Consider the following 22,082-nt stretch of genomic DNA (forward strand, 5'->3'; position numbering starts at 1 on the left):
TTCAGGCACAACATTCAAATGAAACAAAAATGTGAAAAAAGTCAAGGGGTGTGAATCTGAATGCACTGTTATGCGGGAGTGTCATGTGATGCGGGTTATGCTGTGCGGGAGTGTCATGTGATCATAGTTGGCAGCGAATGTCACGTCACTTTTATTGGTCAGCTACCAGACGAGGAATATCCTCAAGTGCCCAGTTCCCCCCACATGGGATAAACTGAATCGGAGACCTCCCTTATTGTTGAGCGTTGGTGCCTCTGCTCTAAAATAGATTCCTTCACCCCACAATCAAACCACTTGCTTTGTCTGTCTAATATCACAACTACCATGCCTTGTTGGCTTAGCGGTTAGGGTGCCGGCTTGGGATCCTAGAATCCTGGGTTCGAATCCCGGTCGATCGCTGAATTAACGCCAGGGGAGTTGACAGCCTGTCATCCTTCCAAGGTCAACAAATTGAGTACCGGTTAACTGGTAATTCCCTGTGTGTCGCAAGAGGCGACTAATGGTTGGCGACAGGAAGGGCATCCGGCCGTAAAACATTGCTTCAAAAAGAGGACCACGGTGCCTGAAAAAGGACAACCCCTGCTCTGCGGGGAAAAATGGCCTCTAAAGGTGGTTCTTCATGGTGCTAAAGGCACGGCCCTTGGTTTGTGGATGGAAATACACCGCCAAAGTCTGGATTGAATACATACTGCAGGGCTTGGCTGACGAGTTTATTTCCAGTATTTGATTTAATCTCTTATCGTTATGTATTACTGGATGAATAATAAGTTTCAACAATCAATAATTCAGCCTGTGCCTGCATGAGGAACACAACTGGTGCAGCAGGAATACTATGGTGAAGATCTGCAAAATGAAGTTTGTTTTCAAACTGCTGACAAAGATAACAAATAAATAGCTAGAGTGGCAACCTGCAAGCAGAGATAGTCGGGATACAAGCCGGAGTAAGAAGAAATGGGACTAGATAAAGAGCAGAAGAGGAGAAGGAAGTACACAACAAAAATTCAGACAAATGTCATGTAACAATTTGATGTTCAAACCAGTCACGACAAAAAAACAAAAAAAATTCTGCCAATGCTTCACCTTGTTGATTGAAATTTTGGCAAAACCTTATAGAACCGGTGGGATAATAGAGGATCTCACCTCCTGCTTTGCACAGCAATATTAAATGTGGGCACGGCATTGGTTCACGATTCATTGCGAGCAAGGCGGTTGTGCACCTGGCGCAAGTAGTTCTACAAGTAATACAAGGAGCTGATCCTCTAGGCCCCCCCCCCCCCCCACCTTTTGGGTGGTATGAGGAATAGATCTGTGTAATATGAAAGCTAAATGTTCAACGGTTTTTGAAGGAAAGTTACCAAGATGGTTGCCATGGCAACAAAATTCAGCCAATCACAGCCTTGATATAATCAGGTTGAGATGACATGAGGAATAGAAGATTATCGGAGTTGCGGGGGACAATAAACGATTTACCTTTATTATATCAGGTGTTTGAGTGTCTGTCTGTCACAGTCCTGAGAAAATTACTGTACAAAGGTGTGATGGGTCAAATTGTCTATCAGAATGTGCTTGTATCGAGTCTACCATTCATGCAGCCTCAAAGGCCACAACTCAGTCCACCCCCTCATGGGCATGGCTGTGGAGGAGGTTTGGTCCAAGCCCATCACGAGTTGGCTGGCCAGGCCTGACGAATGACCGCAGTAGTTTTGGGCAGGGATTTATAATTTGGCCAGGTAACCAGCGATAGCTCACCTCTTTGTGAAAGACATCGGAGGTGTTTAACATCGACCAGGTAATGTTAACAGATGCACGTCACACTGAGATCCAACACCCGGCCTCTGCGAAGCACCTATCTCACAGTTTATAGTGGAGCCGAGAATCGTACTTGTTCAGTTTTAGAGGCCAGACAGTCTGCCTTCGTTCAAAACGTTCGGTTTTGCTTACTCATTTTGTTATTGGTTTTTTTTTTCTTGCTTGGTGGAAAACAAAACAAGTTCCTTTTAATACTTATGTAATGCAATTTTGCAAAATATTTTATGGCAGAATAGTTTACTCTTAGTTCAGTTGAGTAGTATTGTAAAAGCACTCACAATGACAGGTGTTGGTATGCTACTCACAATGATAGGTGTTGGTATGCTACTCACAATGACAGGTGTTGGTATTGTTACATATTTATGTGAATGTATGTGAATTACTATTCAGGTCTTTGCTTATCAATGTGGACTCGATTAAAGGTTGTTGTGATTAAAGGGTCAGGAGCCCTTCTGGGAAAAAGGAGACCGGAAACGGAAGAAGAAAAGACACGAGGTCCTGGAGAAGCGACGATTCTTCTTCTTCCTCGCCGAGCTCGGACGCGAGCGGTATCGATTGAGCAACGTAACAGAATCGGCGTGTAAAAGCCCGTCTGGCGAGAGGAGTTACCGGGACGTGTAACTACCCTTTGACACGTCAAGTCGCCGTGGGTTCGTGCACAGAACCAAGCAGCTGGCACAGTTCGCCTCACCGTCTACAAGGCCGCGTACGGGTCGCACCTTGGGCCGCACGCGCTGGGCAAGCCGCGTGTTGCTTTGCCTGCTCTTCTGTACCCGCTTTGCTTGGCCAGGAGGTGCGCGCTGCAGCCGTTGTTCCCGGTACGGGACGTGCCCGGTGAAAGCACGTCAGGAAGGGTCCGTTCAACCGCCCACGTGCGGAGATCGAACTACCGGAGTACGGAGACATTGAGAGAGACATTGACCATGGAGGGAGTCGGGAGTGGGGCTCACGTGAGGAATGTATAAGATGGCCATCTTAGAGTTATTATAGATGAGTTTACATCTTTGTACTATTGATTGCTGATTGTGGATGGTTGTTGATTGCTCGGGGAATATATCATTGATTATTCCGGATCCTTGGTGTGGGGTTTCTTATTGATTGGAATTCAGATTTATGCGTTACGAAAGAGCAGAAATAATAGATCTTTCTGGCGGAGTTCCTCTCACGGTCCAGGGGTCACCGAGACCAGGTAGTCACCGGGAGGACCACGTAACAGAATTGGGTCTACGTCCGGGATCTAAAATTGTATAAAATAATAAAATAATATCTTTATTAATTAAAATTTATTAATTAAGTATTAATTGGTAAATTTTTGGGGAAATTGGGGGTAAAGTCTTGGGTGAAGGTTAACAGGTGTTAACGATAGGCACCATGGCGTTTGTGGCACAGAACGTTGCGGTAACACCGAGTGAGGCACAGTTCCGAGCGTTACTAAAGTCGGACCTCTTGAAATTGGCCAAACATTTTAACTTGGAGGTCCGAACTAATTTGAGGAAGGCAGAGTTGTAGACCACGGTGATACAGTCTATGGTGGGATTAGGAACATGGGACGAGTTAGCCTGGCAGTGGCTACCCGAAGCACCAGAAGACGTTGAGCTCCGGAAACTGGAGTTGCAATTACGGAGCCAGGAACGGATCAAAGAAGAAGAAAGGAAAGCAGAAAAGGAAAGAGCAGAAGAAGAAAGGAAAGCAGAAAAGAAAAGAGCAGAAGAAGAAAGGAAAGCAGAAGAGAGGAGAGAAGAGAAACAAGCAGAGGAAAGGAGAGTGGAACGTGAACTCCAGGAAAGGTTAAAAGAAGAGGAAAGGAAAGCAGAAGAGAGGAGAGAAGAGAAACAAGCAGAGGAAAGGAGAGTGGAACGAGAACTCCAGGAAAGGTTAGCAGAAGAAGAAAGGAAAGCAGAAAAGGAAAGAGCAGAAGAAGAAAGGAAAGCAGAAGAGAGGAGAGAAGAGAAACAAGCAGAGGAAAGGAGAGTGGAACGAGAACTCCAGGAAAGGTTAGAAGGGAGAAAAGCAGAGGAGAGGTGAGCTGCCAGGGAACTCGAAGCAGAGGAGAGAAAAGCCGAAAGGGAGTTGAAGGAACGTGATCTGGCGCTTCAGCAAGAGATTAAATTCAAGGAGCTGGATTTAATGAGAGAACGGGGAGAGGTACCACCCTTGCTGACGGGGTCGACACCTAGCCAGAACACCTGGGATGTGGGCAGACATGTGAGGCTGGTTCCACCCTTCAGTGAAAAGGAAGTCGCTAAATTTTTTCCACACTTTGAGAAAGTGGCTCGACAGTTAAACTGGCTGGAGGAGGCCTGGACCATACGAGTGCAAAGTGTGCTGGTGGGAAAAGCTCAAGAGATTTATTCGGCGCTACCAATGGACCAATGTGCAGATTATGAGGTATTGAAGAAGCACATCCTCAAAGCCTATGAGTTGGTTCCGGAAGCTTACTGGCAAAAATTCAGGAATGCCAGGAAGAGGGAGAGTGAGACCCATGTGGAGTTTGCCAGAGTGAAAGAAAATATGTTTGATCGGTGGTGCGAGTCAAAAGGAGTCGGGAACGACTTCGAAGCATTGCGTGACCTGATGCTGGTGGAGGAATTTCAACAGTGTGTCCACGAGGACATCAAAGTGTACCTGCAGGAAAAGAAAGTACCGAAGTTGTGGGACGCAGCCACCCTGGCAGATGATTATGCCTTAACACACCGGATAGGGGTCCACGAACCTAACTCCTCGCCTAGATCTCCGCAGGGGAGGTGGGGAACAGCAGGTGCGGAGAACGACAATACATGGTGGCGGCCTCGAGAGGATTATGGGGACAACGCGGATACCCCACCTGTTCGAAATCAGAGGGCTGCGGGCCCAAGACAAACTTATTTTTCGGGGGGCCCGAGGCAGACCACGAGTTTTTCCTCCGGGCCTACTTGCGCTTTTTGCAAGAAACCTGGACACTTGATGTCCAGTTGTTACCTCATGAAAAGGGAAGACCCAGAGCGGAGTCCGACTAGTACAACTCCGAATGCGATGGCAAACGTAAGAAATCGCCCACAGAAGAGTTACCAACCATTTATTTATGAGGGGTTGGTCTCACTCAAGGGAGACTTGACTAACCCAAGACCGGTTAGGGTTTTGAGGGACACAGGAGCCCATCAATCCTTAATGCTTGAAGGCATTTTGCCATTGTCAAAGAGTACCGCAACTGGTGATAGTGTTCGGTTACAAGGGATCGGTGGCTGTGTTAGTGCCCCACTTCATGTCATCCATTTGGAATCCGATTTGGTGTCAGGACCGGTCACCGTCGGTTTACAAGCCAGGCTTCCTGTAGAGGGAGTATCTGTGATTATCGGAAATGATTTGGCCGGGGGGCAAATTTATGGTAACCCGAGGGTTGGTAAAGAGCACAGCAGGGAAAATAACACCCCACCAGCTCGGGATGGCGACAAAAGTTCCAAGTTATTTGTAGGGGGACTGAACTTCAACACAGAGGAAGAAGTTCTGACCTCTGTCTTAATAATAATAATAATAATTCATTTATTTTGTATAGCGCTTTTCCAGAAGCCCAAAGGCGCTTTGACAGAGTGGAAAACATAATGCATAACAATACATGAAAACAACAATTGCAAAAAGACAAGAATCAAGAAAACAAACAGCAGCGATATACGGCATATATATAAGACAAGAATCAAAAAGACAAGACAAGAATCAATAGGGAAATATTTAAAGCAAAAGGAGGGAGAAGGAGAAGAGATAGTCAGGGGTTAAATGCTGTGGGTTGAATGTTGAATGCAGCGTTGAACAGGTGGGTCTTTAGTGATGTTTTGAATGTGGTGAGTGAGGAGGAGTCTCTGATGGTGTGAGGTAGTGAGTTCCAGAGGGTGGGAGCAGCGATGGAGAAGGCCCTGTCCCCCCAGGATCTGAATTTGGTCCGGATGGAGGGGGTCAGGAGGTTGGTACCAGCAGAGCGGAGGTTGCGGGTGGGAGTGTGTCTGGAGAGGAGGTCAGCCAGGTAGGATGGGGCCAGGTTATGGAGGGCTTTGTATGTCAAGAGGAGGATTTTGTACTGGATTCTCTGGGGGATGGGGAGCCAGTGAAGCTTGTAAAGGACGGGGGTGATGTGGTCACGGGTCCGGGAATGAGTGAGTAGACGGGCAGCGGAGTTCTGAATGTATTGGAGTTTATTGGTGATTTTTGAGGGTGAACCATAGAGGAGGCTATTGCAGTAGTCCAGACGGGAGGTGATGAAGGCGTGGATGAGGGTTTCTGCAGCCGTGGAGGAGAGGGATGAGCGGAGACGGGCAATGTTTTTCAGGTGAAAGAAGGCTGACTTTGTGATCTGTTTAGTGTATTTGTCGAAGGAAAGGGTTTGGTCAAAGATGACGCCAAGATTCCGGGTGTGAGGGGAGGTGGATACTGGGATACCGTCGATGTTGAGGGCAAAGTTATGGGTGGATTTTGTGAGCGTTTTTGGGCCAATGATGATTATTTCAGATTTATCACAGTTAAGCTTGAGGAAGTTGATTTGAAGCCAGGATTTTATTTCAGTGATGCAGTTTGTCAGGATAGAGTGGGTGTCGGTGGAGACGGACTTGGTGGAGATGAAAAGCTGGATGTCATCGGCGAAGCAGTGGAATTGGAGACCATGACGGCGGATTAAGTGACCGAGCGGGGACAGGTAAAGGATGAAGAGGAGGGGGCCAAGAACTGAACCTTGGGGGACACCTTGGGGGAGGGGAGCAGTGGGGGATTTGCAGTTATTGATGGAGATGAACTGGCATCTGTCAGAGAGGTATGATTTAATCCAAGAGAGGGCAGTGCCGGTGACGTTAAAGGTGGATTCAAGTCGGGTGAGGAGGATAGTGTGATCGATGGTGTCAAAGGCAGCGCTGAGGTCGAGGAGGACGAGAATGTTGAGGTTGCCAGCGTCAGAGGAGAGGAGAAGGTCGTTGGTGATTTTGAGGAGAGCAGTTTCAGTACTGTGGTTGGAGCGGAATCCGGATTGGAATGTTTCATACAAGTTATTGGCAGAGAGATGATGTTTGAGTTGAGTGGCTACAGCGCGTTCCAAAACTTTTGACAGAAAGGGTAGGTTGGAGATGGGTCTGAAGTTGTTTAGGGTGTCAGGGTTTAGACCAGGTTTTTTTAGAATGGGGGTAACAGCAGCAATTTTGAGGGAAGGTGGGACGATGCCTGTAGACAGGGAGGAGTTTATTGTTGCAATGATAAGTGGAGAGAGAGCAGGGAGGGAGGCTTTGACAAAGCTGGAGGGGATGGGGTCAAGAGTGCAGGTGGCAGTTTTCATTCCTATGAGGAGTTCAGAGAGGTCAGTAGGAGAGATTGGGGAGAACCGAGACAGGGGATGGCAGGACAAGGGGGGGCAGGTGGTTGGAGGGGGAGTGGGTGCGGCGGTGGTCAAGCTGTTGTAGATGTTGTCAATTTTGCGTTGGAAGAAAGAGAGGAAGGAGATGCAGTTGTCTACTGTGAATGACTGGGTGGTGGTGTTCAGGGGGCGGAGGAGTTTGTTTATTGTCGAGAAGAGTGCTTTTGGGTTTCCGGAGCCAGAGTGGATAATTTGAGAGTAGTAGGCAGAGCGGGCGCGGGAGAGGGCATCTTTGTAGTGTTGTATGTGGTCCTTGTAGGCTTGGGAGTGAACTGTGAGACCCGTTTTATTGCGGAGTCTTTCAAGTTGGCGAGCACGAGTTTTCATCAGGTGGAGTTCAGGGGTAAACCAGGGAGCAGAATGGGTGAAAGAAACTGTTTTGGTTTTTACAGGCGCAAGCTGGTCAAGGCAGGAGGAGAGAGTGTGGTTGTAGTAGTCAGTGAGGTCGGAAGGGGTGTGGAGGTCAATGAAGGGAGAAGTGGACATTTTTTCAGAGAGGGTGGATGAGAATGAGGTAGGTGAAAGAGCGTTTAGCTTACGGAAGTTGATTGTGCGATAATGCCTTGGTGTTGGGGCGGGGATGTTGATGGTCAGAGTGATGGCTAAGTGGTCAGAGAGGGTGAGGTCGGAGCCATAGAGATGGTGCAAATTTAATCCAGTGGAGCAGACAAGGTCCAAAATGTGACCACGGATATGGGTAGGAAAGTCGACATGTTGAGTGAGGTTAAAGCAGGTGAGTAAATCAGTGAAGTCAGTGGTTATTGTGGAGTCAGTGGAGTCCATGTGGATATTGAAATCACCAAGGAGGAGGATTGAGGGGGAGAGGGAACATAGCTGGGTCAGAAAGTAGGAGAAGTCAGACAGGAATGATGGGTGTGGTTTGGGAGGGCGGTAGACGACAGCCATGACTGACTGCGTGTGACCAGAGAGTTTTAAAGCCAGGTGTTCAAATGATGGAGCAGATGAGATGGAGATGAGGTTGGTCTTGATGTCTTGACGGTGGATAACGGCAATTCCACCACCTCGGCCCTCCGAGCGTGGTTTATTGACGTAGGAATATCCATTGGGTGTGGTGAGGTTGAGTGTGTAGTAGTCCAGAGGTTGTTGCCAGGTTTCGGTGAGACAGAGAAAGTCCAGTTTGTTATCCAGGATGTATTCGTTCAGGATGAGGCATTTATTGTTGAGGGACCGGGTGCTGAACAGGGTGAGCTTGATGTTGTTTTGAACAGCAGGGATGAATTCAGGTGATTTAGCCAGGGTTCGTAGGCAAGAGGTGCGATCGTGTGGGTTGCTGTGACCAGGTGCGCTGGGACGAAGAGTGAGAGTGCGCTGAGCCGACCAGAGGACGGGGATGGAGTGACCTGATTGCAAATAAACAAACTTGCGACCGGAGCCACGGTGAATGTACCTGGGTCGTCGGAGGAGTCCATTTGATTTGATGGCAGAGATGCATGATGGGGTGGAGCGGGTATTGAGCAGAAGAAGCCTTGCGGCGGCTTCTTCAACTTCAACAGATATCAATCTTCAACAGATATGGGCCGCTGGTGGAAGTGCGGGTGGTAAAAGACAGGGAAACGCAACGGTCAAGAGGGTTCGGCTTTGTCACGTTTGCAAGCACAAGAGACGCCAGAGAGGCAGAGAAGAATTGGAATGGTAAGGATTTGGAGGGTCGGACCATAACAGTAGGGAAGGCATTTCGTAGGCGTCGAGAGGTCTACAGAAGAGGACCACTTGGCAGGAGTTTTGGGGTTGGCAGCAGCCGATATTACTATGGAGGCTCCCAGAGTTACGGCACCTCCCGAAAGAATGAAGGTCAGAGCACTGGCCGAGAAGGAGACCTGCGACCGCCAGTCAGGTAACGGCTGGGACAAGGGGTCCCACCGTAACTGTTAGGAGTCTGGAGAGGTTGAAGCACTATATACGGGGGAGCCGCCGAGCCGAGGCTCCTACACGGACTAACCGTGAACGCCACGTTCTTAAAGGCGTCCAGGTAGTGAACTTTCCTGCACGGACGAAGCGTGAACTCCACGTTCTTAAAGGCGTCCATGTAATGAACTTTCCTCCCCGGACTAACCGTGAACTCCACATTCCTTAAGGCGTCCATGTAGGAATACCCCGCTGGGCCTCCCGAAAAAGTGCTATAGAGAGGTTTAAATTTGGGGGCTTTGGTCACCACCTCTTAACCGTCATTCAAGAGAAACTAGAAGTGGTTGACGCTTGGTCCAAAGGGAATTAATCTAGGGGATTGTGTGAAATTTTGTTGCTTTATTTTTAAGTGATGACTGTGCCCGGGGGGAACTGATGAGTTGGGTGGGGGGGGGGGGGGGGGGGGGAGGGGGGGGGTGAGTTATCTGGTTTGTTTATCCAAGTTGGCCGGCAAAGAAAGTTTTCGCTGGGTTCAAACTTTCTTTCTTGAAGGGGGGGAGTGTTACATATTTATGTGAATGTATGTGAATTACTATTCAGGTCTTTGCTTATCAATGTGGACTCGATTAAAGGTTGTTGTGATTAAAGGGTCAGGAGCCCTTCTGGGAAAAAGGAGACCGGAAACGGAAGAAGAAAAGACACGAGGTCCTGGAGAAGCGACGATTCTTCTTCTTCCTCGCCGAGCTCGGACGCGAGCGGTATCGATTGAGCAACGTAACAGAATCGGCGTGTAAAAGCCCGTCTGGCGAGAGGAGTTACCGGGACGTGTAACTACCCTTTGACACGTCAAGTCGCCGTGGGTTCGTGCACGGAACCAAGCAGCTGGCACAGTTCGCCTCACCGTCTACAAGGCCGCGTACGGGTCGCACCTTGGGCCGCGCGCGCTGGGCAAGCCGCGTGTTGCTTTGCCTGCTTTGCTGTACCCGCTTTGCTTGGCCAGGAGGTGCGCGCTGCAGCCGTTGTTCCCGGTACGGGACGTGCCCGGTGAAAGCACGTCAGGAAGGGTCCGTTCAACCGCCCACGTGCGGAGATCGAACTACCGGAGTACGGAGACATTGAGAGAGACATTGACCATGGAGGGAGTCGGGAGTGGGGCTCACATGAGGAATGTATAAGATGGCCATCTTAGAGTTATTATAGATGAGTTTACATCTTTGTACTATTGATTGCTGATTGTGGATGGTTGTTGATTGCTCGGGGAATATATCATTGATTATTCCGGATCCTTGGTGTGGGGTTTCTTATTGATTGGAATTCAGATTTATGCGTTACGAAAGAGCATAAATAATAGATCTTTCTGGCGGAGTTCCTCTCACGGTCCGGGGGTCACCGAGACCAGGTAGTCACCGGGAGGACCACGTAACAGTATGCTACTCACAATGACAGGTGTTGGTATGCTACTCACAATGACAGGTGTTGGTATGCTACTCACAATAACAGGTGTTGGTATGCTACTCACAATGACAGGTGTTGGTATGCTACTCACAATGACAGGTGTTGGTATGCTACTCACAATGACAGGTGTTGGTATGCTGTAGAGTGTCTTGTCAATCAACCATTCTTCGTACAATTCATGTAGGCTCTTCAGGTAGTCCTGTTTGAACAGGCAACGTTAAATCTGCAACTTCACAACTAATATTTTCAATACGTTCTGACCATGAGAGTGAGTGCGGACATATGAACATGACAAGGAAAATGACCGTACCAGAGGAATGAAACTTTCCTCATGTCGACTTCTTGCCTGCAGGTGCTTTAAGCAAGTCTCTGGTCTGGTCTGTAAGTATACTGCATACACCGATAGAGTTGATAGAAACAGCATTTTGAAGTAAATGTGCAAGTTCACATCAGCAGTTCAACGAATGTTCATCAATGATTTTCACCCACTTTGGCATCGGTAACAATTATATTGTGCCACTGAAAAACCTCCGGGATTGCCAGCACCACAGTATCAGCAAATTAGAGCGTTTGATAACATCTGCTTACCAATCGTATCCAGAGGAAAGGGAATGGTCTTGAGGATCCAGTCAAACCACTCACTTAAGACCGCGAAGTCTGCTTCATGCATTTTGCCGCTTTGAGGGGGTAGGTTGGGAAGTTTAGGAACATGCCTCGATGATGGAACTTTTCCAGCATGAAATTTATACAAACTTTGTATGAAATTTATACAAACTTTGTATGAAATTTATACAAACTTTGTATGAAATTTATACAAACTTTGTATGAAATTTATACAAACTTTTTATGAAATTTATACAAACTTTGTATGAAATTTATATTAACTTTTAATGAAATTTATTACAAACTTTTTATGAAATTTATACAAACTATGAAATTTATACAAACTTTGTATGAAATTTATACAAACTTTGTATGAAATTTATACAAACTTTGTATGAAATTTATACAAACTTTGTATGAAATTTATACATACTTTTAATGAAATTCATACAAACTTTTTATGAAATTTATACAAATTTTATGAAATTTATACAAACCTTTTATGAAATTGATACACAAACTGCAGACAAATTAGCAGGGAAAGCACTGCAACACTGTTTACTTTGTCGGTTCAAACTTCTTTCGAGTGGATGCTACCGATTAAAAGGGCATGAACGTTCAATTTGAAAGTGAAGAGTTTTCAGTGAACATATCAAGTAGGCCGAGACTGGTGTCGGGGAAAGATTTGCAAATGGTCGTGAACACTTCATACTGTATCCATATGCACCACCCCACTCCTCCTTTATAGGAGGTGCCCCATGATAGCATAAAGGACATCTCTTGCCATCCCTCGCAGTGATGTTTTCCACCTCCATTACCCCTACCCAATCCAACGCTCCTATTTTCAGGTTACTACGTTTCCTCCCTTCCTCTTCTCTTTTTCTTCCTGATCGTTCATTCCAATACCTGTTCCGTGTGGCTCCACTGCCCTACTGTGTTAATTGTTTTGACCTTATAATCTCACTCTTCCATGATTGGAGATTCTGTATACTTTTCCCCCACTGTATACCTCCTCATCCACCCCAAAAATACACCTTTATGGATGACCATGTAGGTAAGATGAGTTTTGTTCCCAAATGCAGCGATTCACTTTCAATTACATGTTAATTGCACAAGAGCACTCAAATAATTAGATCAACATTTGTGTGGCAATTTAGATGAGTTGACTTCACAGGTTCCGGGTAGAATAGGGTGGCATTGTGAAAGTCTCTCGGCCAGGCTCGGGTTCGACCTACCAACCTCCTGGACTCGGAGCGGACGCTCTTAACCATTATGCCACCGTCTCTGGTTCTGTTCCTTTCCTTTCGTCGTGTCACGGGAATTTACTGCATTTTAAAAGTTTGTACTGCTTACCAATCCCTTGCTCATTTGAGCTCCAATATATTTTATCAATAAACTAGAATGACACTTGGTAGTGAGCACACCTCCGCCAGGCTGAACAGTTTACGTTTTGTATCCCATGGATCTGGATCCGGATATGACCCAAAATCGAATCTGCTTGTTCTTGTCGCCAAACAAACTCATCCATCTAGTTTTGTCAAAAGTCGTCAAAACTTTTTGAGATATCGTGCTATATTTCGCTTTTGGCCCCATCGCTCAATGGTGAATTGATAAATTTAAAAAAATTCTCTAATCACGATTCAGATTTTCAGCAAGATCGAATCAATTCTTCCTTGTCGCACACCCAACCTGTCCACCAAGTTTTGCCCAATTCCATCCACAACTTTTTGAGACATCCTGTTCACAAACAAACAGACAGGCATGAAAACATAACCTCCATTCACCTTCGGTGGCGGAGGTAATAACATATGTCCAAGAAAGTGAATGATTCCTTATCAAGTACAATCCAACGATATTACATCGTAAGTACCCCCCATCCACCAAGATATTTAACGTTACATTTGAAAAAAATTGTGAAAATGACACTCAGGCAGCTTCAATGATCTATGTCAGTGGTCCTCAAATTAAAATTTTAAGGTTAAAAAATTGTCAATTTAAAAGGCTAACCCCCGCTCTTGCAGGGAAAATGGCCTTAAAATGCATGTTGTTGTTGTGTGTTGTGTCAGTGGTCCTCAACTTATTTGGCATACATAGTGTGCTGTGCACTTCTTGATATGTGATGTGAGCCGTACCCACACAACCTACTTATTATGGATCCATTCAAAAATGTTTTGTATCTGTTAATGTGATAGTAATGCAATATAAATCAATATTCTGTAATACATCTTACCCTGTAAATAACCAATTCGAAAATGTACAATACATAGGAGTTTTCATTTGTGAGGCACTTTTTTTTTTTCTTTTTTTTTGTGTACAGAGTCGAGGCTCGTGAAAGAGCTAACATTTATCAAACAAACAAACAAGCAAACAAAGTATATGAAAAGGGGAGCGGTCGACAAGATGGGGAGAGAAGGGGAGGAAGCACACAAACACAACATTTGAGAGCAGGGACATCGGGAGATGTTTTTGGAGGGAGAGGGCCTGGGGGGAGGCAGGATAGGTATAAAACGCAAGGACACCAAGGACTTCCAGGAAAGAAGTCAAAAGTCACCTCAAAAAAGTGGATTTGGGGTGAAATTAGTGGGGGTAGAAAAGATCAAGGTTTTGGATTGGGGAAGATAAGAGATGGTGGTGAACAGCCGTTTTAAAGACCTGGAGGGAGGAGTGGCATTGAAGAGAGTGAGGGAGTTTGTTCCAGAGGTGGGAGAAAAGAGGAATGAAGGAGTGAAGGTGAGCAGAGAGTCTTGATTTTGGCAGTTTAACCATAAGAGGGTTGCAGGCAGATCTTGTGCGACCTGCAGGAATATTTGGGGGACAGAGCCCAGAGAGAGCTGGGGGAGCAAGGCCGGAGAGGAGTCGGGAGAAGACGGAAAGACCACCAACCTGCCTGCGGTGATTAAGTGAAAGGCCCTCGGAGATAGCGTCATCGCGGGAGATTCCAATGATTCTGAACGCTTTGGTTTCAACAGCGTGAAGACGAGCTAGGTGTGAGGCAGGAGCACCAGCCCAGAGGGGAGAGCAGTACTCCATTGAGCTGCAGATGAAAGCCATGTATGTGGTGAGGAGCTCAGGTGTGCCAAGGAAGGACTTTGCACGACGGAGGATGCCCAGTCGGCGACTGGCTTTGGAGGCCAGCTTGGAAATGTGGTTTTCCCAGGAAAGATCATGGCAGATAGTGAGACCCAAAAGTTTGAGTGACAGAACTTCTTGGAGAGGATTATTCAGAAAGTAGATGGGAGGGTTGTCCAGTCGGTCTTTTCGGAGAGACATCGTAAGAGTGTGAGATTTGTCAGGATTGAAAGACATGTTCCACTTGTTTGCCCAGTCTGATTTTGTCCAGGTCTGCAGAGAGTGAGGAAGCTGCAGACTGCCGATCTGAGGGATGAGGAATGGAGTGGCAGAGAGTGGAGTCATCAGCAAAGAGATAGAGAGGATTTTCAAGAGAGTCAGAGAGATCATTGATGAAGACCAGAAAAAGCACAGGGCCCAGAACACTGCCTTGGGGAACTCCAGCCTGAACAGGAAGAGGAGATGAGAGAAACCCATTCAGGGCCACACGTTGACGACGACTAGAGAGGAAGTCCGCCAGCCATGCGTGGAGATTTCCATGGATACCAAAGGAGGAGGGTTTGGTGAGCAGAGCGGGGTGCCAGACCGTATTGAAGGCACGTGATATGTCGAGGGAGACAGCTCTAATTTCCTGTTTGGCATTGAGGACCTCCATCCATTGTTGAGACAGCAGAAGCAGCATGTCCAGAGTAGAGTGACCTGGTCTGAAACCAAATTGATGATCAGAGATCAAGCCATTGGAGAAGAGGAAAGATTTCATATCCAAAGCAATGATGGATTCCATGACTTTGCTGATAATTGGGAGAAGGCTGATTGGTCTGTCGTTGCTAGGATCTGTTTTTGCACCTTTTTTGTGCAAAGCGGTGATGTTGGCTGATTTCCAAGCAGATGGCAGTTGACCTTGTGCAAAAGAGAGGGTGAAGAGAACAGAGAGAGGGAGTGAAAGAGCGGAAGAACAGGATTTTAGGACCCGTAGGCTGATGCCGTCAGGTCCAGTTGCAGAATCAGAGTCGAGGGTTGACAGAAACTTTTCCACCTTGTCAGGAGGAAAGGACACGGAGTCCAGGAGCAGCTGGGTACGACTGGGTATGGTGGGTACAGAGAGGGATGGGTTTGGGACACAAGATACACACTTGTACCCAAGGCACGTGACTTTTTAGAGCACGCTCATTGTTCACAATCTCTGGTTCAGAGGGAAAAGGAAAACTCGCAGCATCTTTACTTCTTTATTAAACAGGATGCAAGTTGGGCCCCATGCGGCCCACAGGCCATATAAATACCTTTATCTATCATGTTTCCTATCTCCTCTCTCTCAACGCAAGCATACCGTAATTACCTCGGTCAGCAAAAGTGCATGGAGGTTATGTTTTCACCCCTGTCTGTTTGTATGTTTGTCTGTGAGCAGGATATCTCAAAACGTTGTGGATGGATTCGGACGAAATTTGGCCAACAGGTTAGGAGTATGACAGGTGGAAATGCTCAGATTTCCGAAATTCTCATATCTGGATCCATATCCTGATGGATATGGATACAGATACAACAAACAACAGGCATTTTGAGGCCATTTTCCCTGCGAGAATGGGGGTTAGCCTTGCGGTCCCCATGACAATCTTCTCCATTTTGCCCTATTTTCTACATCTCCCCTTGTTAACCCCCTTGCCCGCATTTCTTCTTCCACCACCTTCACCCAAGTCTTTCTCGGTTTTCCCTGTACTCGACTTCCTTCTACATTCATTTCCATCACTCTTCTCAACCAGTCACTTTCATCCTTCCTCAACACATGACCAAACCATCTCAAACTGTTTCTCTTCACAGCATCCATCACAGGCTCCATTCCCATCATCGTTCGCAATTCATCATTTGTCTTCCTCTCTCTCAACGATACTCCACACATCCACCGAACCATTCGCATTTCCACCCTTCGTTGCTGCTCTACATTCATCACCCACATCTCGCTCCCATAAATCATAACACTTCTCACACATGCAGCATACACCTTTCCCTTCAGCTTCAACGACACTCCCCTCCTCATCAGCATGCCACTCGGTTCCAGAAACTTCTTCCTAGAACTTCTTCTTCCTTCCTTCTTCCTATCCATGCACATCTCACTCTCGCAACCGTTGCAGAGTCTGATCCACCTTCTCCGTTCAGCATGTCTCCTAGGTAGCAAAATGTTTTCACACCTTCCAGCTTCACACCATCTCCAAGATCCAACTCAACATTTCCTCCATCTGCAGCTCCCTTTGTGCACACCTTAAACTTGAATGAAGCTGCCACACTGGTTAATGACCCTCTCAGACCACTACATTTTTGATGAACCCACTCTGCGCACATTGTACATTGAATGGAGTTCACTCCAGCACCCTTCCTGCACACAGCACACGGCCACTTCCTAGTTCTTTCCACCTCGCCACATGCTTTACCACTTGCCATCACCTTCGTCGTTCCGATATTCACCTTCAGACCTTTTGTCTCCATACATTCCTTCCACTTGTTCATCTTCTCCTGCAGTCCATCCATAGTCTCCCCAATCAACACCAGATCATCTGCATACAACAATTCCCACGGTAAACCCTTTACGTTCCGAGCCAGCACCTCCATCACAGCTACAAATAGTAGTGGACTTAGTACCGACCCCTGATGCACTCCCACCTTCACCTCAAACTCACCACTGTTCCCGTCCTTCGTCCTTACAGCTGTACACGCTCTCTCGTACATTGCCATCACTACTCTGATCAACCATTCCTCCACTCCTAACTTCCTCAATGCTCATGTCACTACTTCGCGTGGAACCCTATCGAATGCTTTCTCCAGATCAACAAACCCAAGAAACAACTTCTTCCTCTTCTCCATGTACTTCTCCTAAAACTGCCTTACAATAAAAAGCGCGTCTGTCGTCCCTCTTCCTGGCATAAATCCAAACAGCATTTCGTCGATCTTCACTTTCTTCCTTATCCTCTTCTCCAACACCCTTTCCAATACCTTTATTCCATGCTCTAATAACTTTATCGCTCTATATGAGCCACAGTCCAGAGGGTCACCTTTCCCCTTGTATAGAGGGACGAGGGTACTCAGTTCCCAATCCACTGGAATGCGGCCTTCTTTCACCACCAGATTACAGATTTTTGTCATTCTCTTCACAACCCAATTTCCCGCTGCCTTCAACATATCTCCCACAACTCCCGTCGGCCCTCCCGCTTTTCTACTCTTCATTGCTTTTATCCCTTCCTCAACTTCCTTCTCAGTTATCTTCTCTGCCGGTCCTAAAACTGGGTTACTCTCTATGTTGCTGTCACATTCATTCTCTGCATTCAACAGCATTTCCATATATCTCTTCCATCTTCCTTCAATTTCATCTGGGTCCACAACGATTTGTCCCACTTCAACCTTCAAGCAACTCACCCCCATCACATCACACCTCTCTTTCGCTATCTGCTTTGCAATCCTGAATACCGCTCTCTGACCCTCTTACGAATCTAAGCGTTCTCCGAACATTTTCCTTCATGCCTCCTGCGCCTTTGCTAACTTTATTTGCAGCCTTCTTGGCTGCCTTATAACTTTCATGCTCTGCTTTTTCTGCTCCCATACCCTTCGCCTTCTGCCACTCCTTGAACTTCTTCCTCTTCTGGTCAGTCCTCTTTCCAACTTCATCATCCCACCACCATGTTTCCGAGTGCCTCGGTGGTCCTTTAGTCCATCCACATACCTCACCATTGGCTCCCAACAGACTTTCTTTCATTGACTTCCAACCACTTTCAAACTCAACCACATCATCCTCTACCATACTCAGCCTCTCTTTTAATGCCTCCCTCACTGTCACCTCTTTCAACCTCCACACCTTACAACTCTTACAACAAAGGGAACCATGATCCAGATGTGAGAATTTATTTAATTTGCTACGTGGTTCTTCACCATTGAGAGATAGGGCCAAAAAACTATATACTGTTACGGACCGCGGACAAGATGTTGTTTTGCCGAGCGGATGGCGCCGCGGCCGAACAGTTACCCCGACTAACCCGATTTCTGAACGTTGGCCAAAATCGCGCCACAGATATTCAATGGGGAAAAGACTAAAGCGAAGGATGTGAAGAAGAAGAAAGACAAAGGGTAAGGAATACAAATATAATTTATTTACTATATACAACCAAAAGTAACCAAGGAGAAGGAAAGATAATAAAATAATATACAGAAGAATCAGAGACACAGTGCAATTATTAGCTTACCTACAGTCTTAATTAATCCGCAGGGACAGAACAAACAAAGATAGACTCACGCGGGGAATGATGATAGGAATGGCAGGAGGTGGATGGCTGGAGGGGGAGGAAGGTTCAGCTGGACCCGCAGGATGGTCGGGTCGGGGATTAGCAGCCGCCGCTCTTTCTCGATCGGCGCGTTTAACAGCCGCCGTTCCTCTTCCGATCGGCGCGTTTAGCAGCCGCCGTTCCTTCGCGGCCCTGCTCAAAAACTGCCGTCAAGGCCCCCAAGCTGCTGTGGCTGCTGCTGCTGTGGCTGAAGCTGCTGTGACTGAACTTGCGGTGGCTGGAGCTGCTCTTTTAGGGATCCCTTACTCAACTCTTCTCGTACTCAACTCCACTCTTCTCTTCTCGTACTCAGTCCAACCACCCCTCTTTGCACGTCTCCCTTTTGGTCCAACCACTCTCGCTTGGTCCAACCTCTCACTCGGTTCTTGCGCACGCGCTTTTATCGCGCCTCAGGCGATCAAGCAGCCGGCCTTCAGGACACGCCCCTCGGTGAGCTCGCTTCGGCCCTGATTGGTGGGCACAGGCCCTCTGACTCCACCCTTGATGACGATGGGCGGGCACGCCCTTCTTCCCCGAGCTGAGCACATGCTTAATGGCGGCTATTGTAGTTGGCAATAGAAGTTTTGGGAGTGGGAATGGGGAATGAAAGGGAATCTATCTTATTTCACTTGGTGCAATGGAGTGTCATCTTAATGGAAGACAAGGCCTTACCCTAATACACATAATAAGGAAATAAGCTACTGAACAGGGATATTATGGTGTCCTTCATGTATGCTTTATGGAACTAACTACGGGAACGCCCTTGGACCTTTATACAACACTGGAGTAAGGAGGGCGATATTTTACCACAATTTACACTACAACAACAAAAAAAAAACATTCTCATATCCACAACACTGCACCCTCCTCCTCTTAGGCACGTCCCGGGCCTATAACTTTAACTTTTAGTGTGGCACGTAGGTGTAGTTCCCTCTACATTTAACCTGACCCTGAGTGCGACAGTTTTAAAACATAAATAAATATGTCCCGCTGCTCCATTGCACCCTGCCTAACAGATTCACGCCCACAGCTAACCGAATTGCGGAATGGTCTTCAAACTATACATTGACGGTGGGGATCATTATTTACAATGGCTCTGCTTTTACTTACAAAACTAACCCAGGACCTGTGATTGTTCTTTCTGGGGGGGAGACAGTCTGCTCTGCATCGACGCACCCTGAAAGCACCCAAAACGCACTAACACACCCTCAAGCACCAATCGGTGCACAGTCATCACTGTTCATGAAAATAAAAACAACAAACAAACCCCTAACCCTGCTGGTGGTCTCTTGCTCTTCGGCTCCCTCTGCTGGCTATTACTATCTTCCTGATGTCATTTTCTTTGCTGGCGGCCTACTTGCAATAAAACTTGCACAAAACGTGTCCATTTTTATTTTATTTATGGCCCACAGGGCCGACTAGTGTGGTTCACCTGTGGGGCATCGGTGCCTTGTGGCCAAGGTCCGCCAGCAAGATCTCGGGCCTTCTTGGCCGGTGCCAGCAGAGGGGCCATGCCCCAACCCACGGGGTCCATAAGTGGTGCTCAGCCACAGACATGTGGTCCATAATGTGGTGCATCGATGCAGACAGCTGGTTCTGGGAGTTCCGGGCGCACAATGGCCGACTCACGCACGCTCCCCTCAGCACCCAGTGGCGCACAGGTCCTCATGTGGGAGACAAAAGGGGGGAAAGACAGATGAGCGAGGGGTAAGGTCACAAGGGTACACATCAAACAAGGCAATGCAAGGTGAAGTGCGTACGGAGAGCGAAGTGAGAAAGCTCGTCCCTACCGTACGTCACCCCCCCCTGTCATCTACACTACCCTTGCCCTTACCCCATATTTACAACAATCTACACATTTACAAATCCGTCGCTACCGTCACATCTTCCCCCTATTTCCCCTATACCAAATTCGTCTCCACAATCCCTCTAACCAAAATTTGCCATCACCCAATTCATCATCAATCCTCATAAGGAGGGAGAGATGGAACAACAAAGCACAATGTCACACCCACGTCATGATGCGTCTCACATTCCAAAACATTTGCAGCATAAAATAATAAAAACATGGCATGGTGTGGAGTTACGTCACCTCAGGTGAGTGGATGCAGATGGTGCGAGGAGACTTCAATCCTAACTATCCTCTAAATGACATTAACACACTTTACACTACCCGGGGTCTTTCCCTGCCAATCCATTGGCCAACTTACACTATGGGTTCTAAAAACCAATTCCCATTGCCCAAACTGTGGTGCTTCTCAATTTGGGGTCTCACTCCCCCGATTCATCTCCCTGTGCCCTTGCACAATTTCCGGGCTGGGTCGTGCAGCTCTCCCAGCAGGTCTACCCACCTGCACACCTCCACCACTGTAGTTGCCACCTGAGCTTGCCTAGCTCCTCACCCTAACCTATCTAACTGGGGAAGGCCTGTCCTGGCTCTGTCACCCCTTGGTGCCCTCTGGCAATGGGCTACCCGGGTCCGTCCTCCGGATCCCCGGGCCCCATCCACAACAACTCTACCGGCTCCCAGAGCCCACCTGCGGCCTCACCTGGCCGACATCCTCACAGTGGTGGAGTGCCCAAACCAACTACACACACTAACAGGCTACACGCCCAGCCATTTCCACAACACTAATGCACCCATCCAAATACCATTCTTCCACCACGCACCACAGATGCCAATATCCAACCACAATTTACCTGTACCCTCTACCTAACACTTACACTACCCTCCCCGGGTATTCGTGATGGGGGTCCATCCTTCCCCCATTCACACCTTCGCACCACCCACTCCACTCCATAGTTTCCATCATACTCACTCCACGACCATCCATTCCCATACTCCATATATTCCACACAACCATTTATTCCATACACCTGTTCTTCATACCTGTTGTTGCACACCTGTGCAATCACACCTGGTGCCACCTGCACCCTCCTTCCTTCCTGGACCATTTGGTCAGCACAACGCACAATCACCTTCTCTGACTCATACACTGCTCCACACACCTGTTCAGTTGCACACCTGTGCAATCACGCCTGTTCCTCACACACGGCATCATCTAATCTACCTGTTGCCCTGCTAACTTAGTGCTCCCTGTCTTCCCTTTAAACTAAGCACATACCACGTCATTATCATCCAAACTAATCTACCTGCGTCCCCACTACAGGTATCATTGTCACTACCTAATCTTACCGTTACCTAAGGTCATCTCTAGGTCCCTACACATTATCCAAACCCTCCCGGGCTCGTTTTCACTGCCATAAACCCCATAAAACTAGTGCTCCTTTGCCCCCGATGTGAGAGATGGCAGAGTTGCCATCCCACCACATCGGGTATCTCAAACTATAAATTTTGCTCATCCAAATTCAACAAATCAAAAATTTGCCAATCATCTGCCAATCACTACCAATCCGCTGCCAATCATCACTCTGCCAATCCTTTGCCAATCATCAAATTTTGTTTTTCTAATTTCGGGTCCAAAACACTATCCTCGTCATCACAGTCTACTCACTAGTGCCTCTCGGTGCGCCAATTCACTTCTACAGCCCGGCTTCGCATGGCCGAGCAATGAATGCGGGTTGCTTGGTGCCGGCGGTTGGATACGTCCGGC

At 47.4% G+C, this 22,082-nt stretch overlaps 1 protein-coding gene across 4 annotated transcripts in view; it reads right to left on the minus strand.

The window, feature by feature from the left end:
* Positions 1–22,082, minus strand: part of LOC137435209 (thymidine kinase 2, mitochondrial) — a 100,717-nt gene that overhangs the window by 5,113 nt on the left and 73,522 nt on the right. For all 4 annotated transcript variants that reach the window (XM_068128786.2, XM_068128788.2, XM_068128789.2 and 1 more), the window contains exons 7-9: positions 11,084–11,172; positions 10,806–10,885; positions 10,614–10,694 (exon numbers count right to left, since the gene is read on the minus strand). In XM_068128786.2, the coding sequence (XP_067984887.2) occupies positions 10,614–10,694; positions 10,806–10,885; positions 11,084–11,172 (250 nt within the window). The remainder of the gene's footprint in view (positions 1–10,613; positions 10,695–10,805; positions 10,886–11,083; positions 11,173–22,082) is intronic.

This window comes from Myxine glutinosa, chromosome 9 (genome assembly GCF_964187855.1).
Source record: "Myxine glutinosa chromosome 9, kmMyxGlut1.1, whole genome shotgun sequence".
In the NCBI taxonomy this organism is placed as follows: domain Eukaryota; kingdom Metazoa; phylum Chordata; class Myxini; order Myxiniformes; family Myxinidae; genus Myxine; species Myxine glutinosa.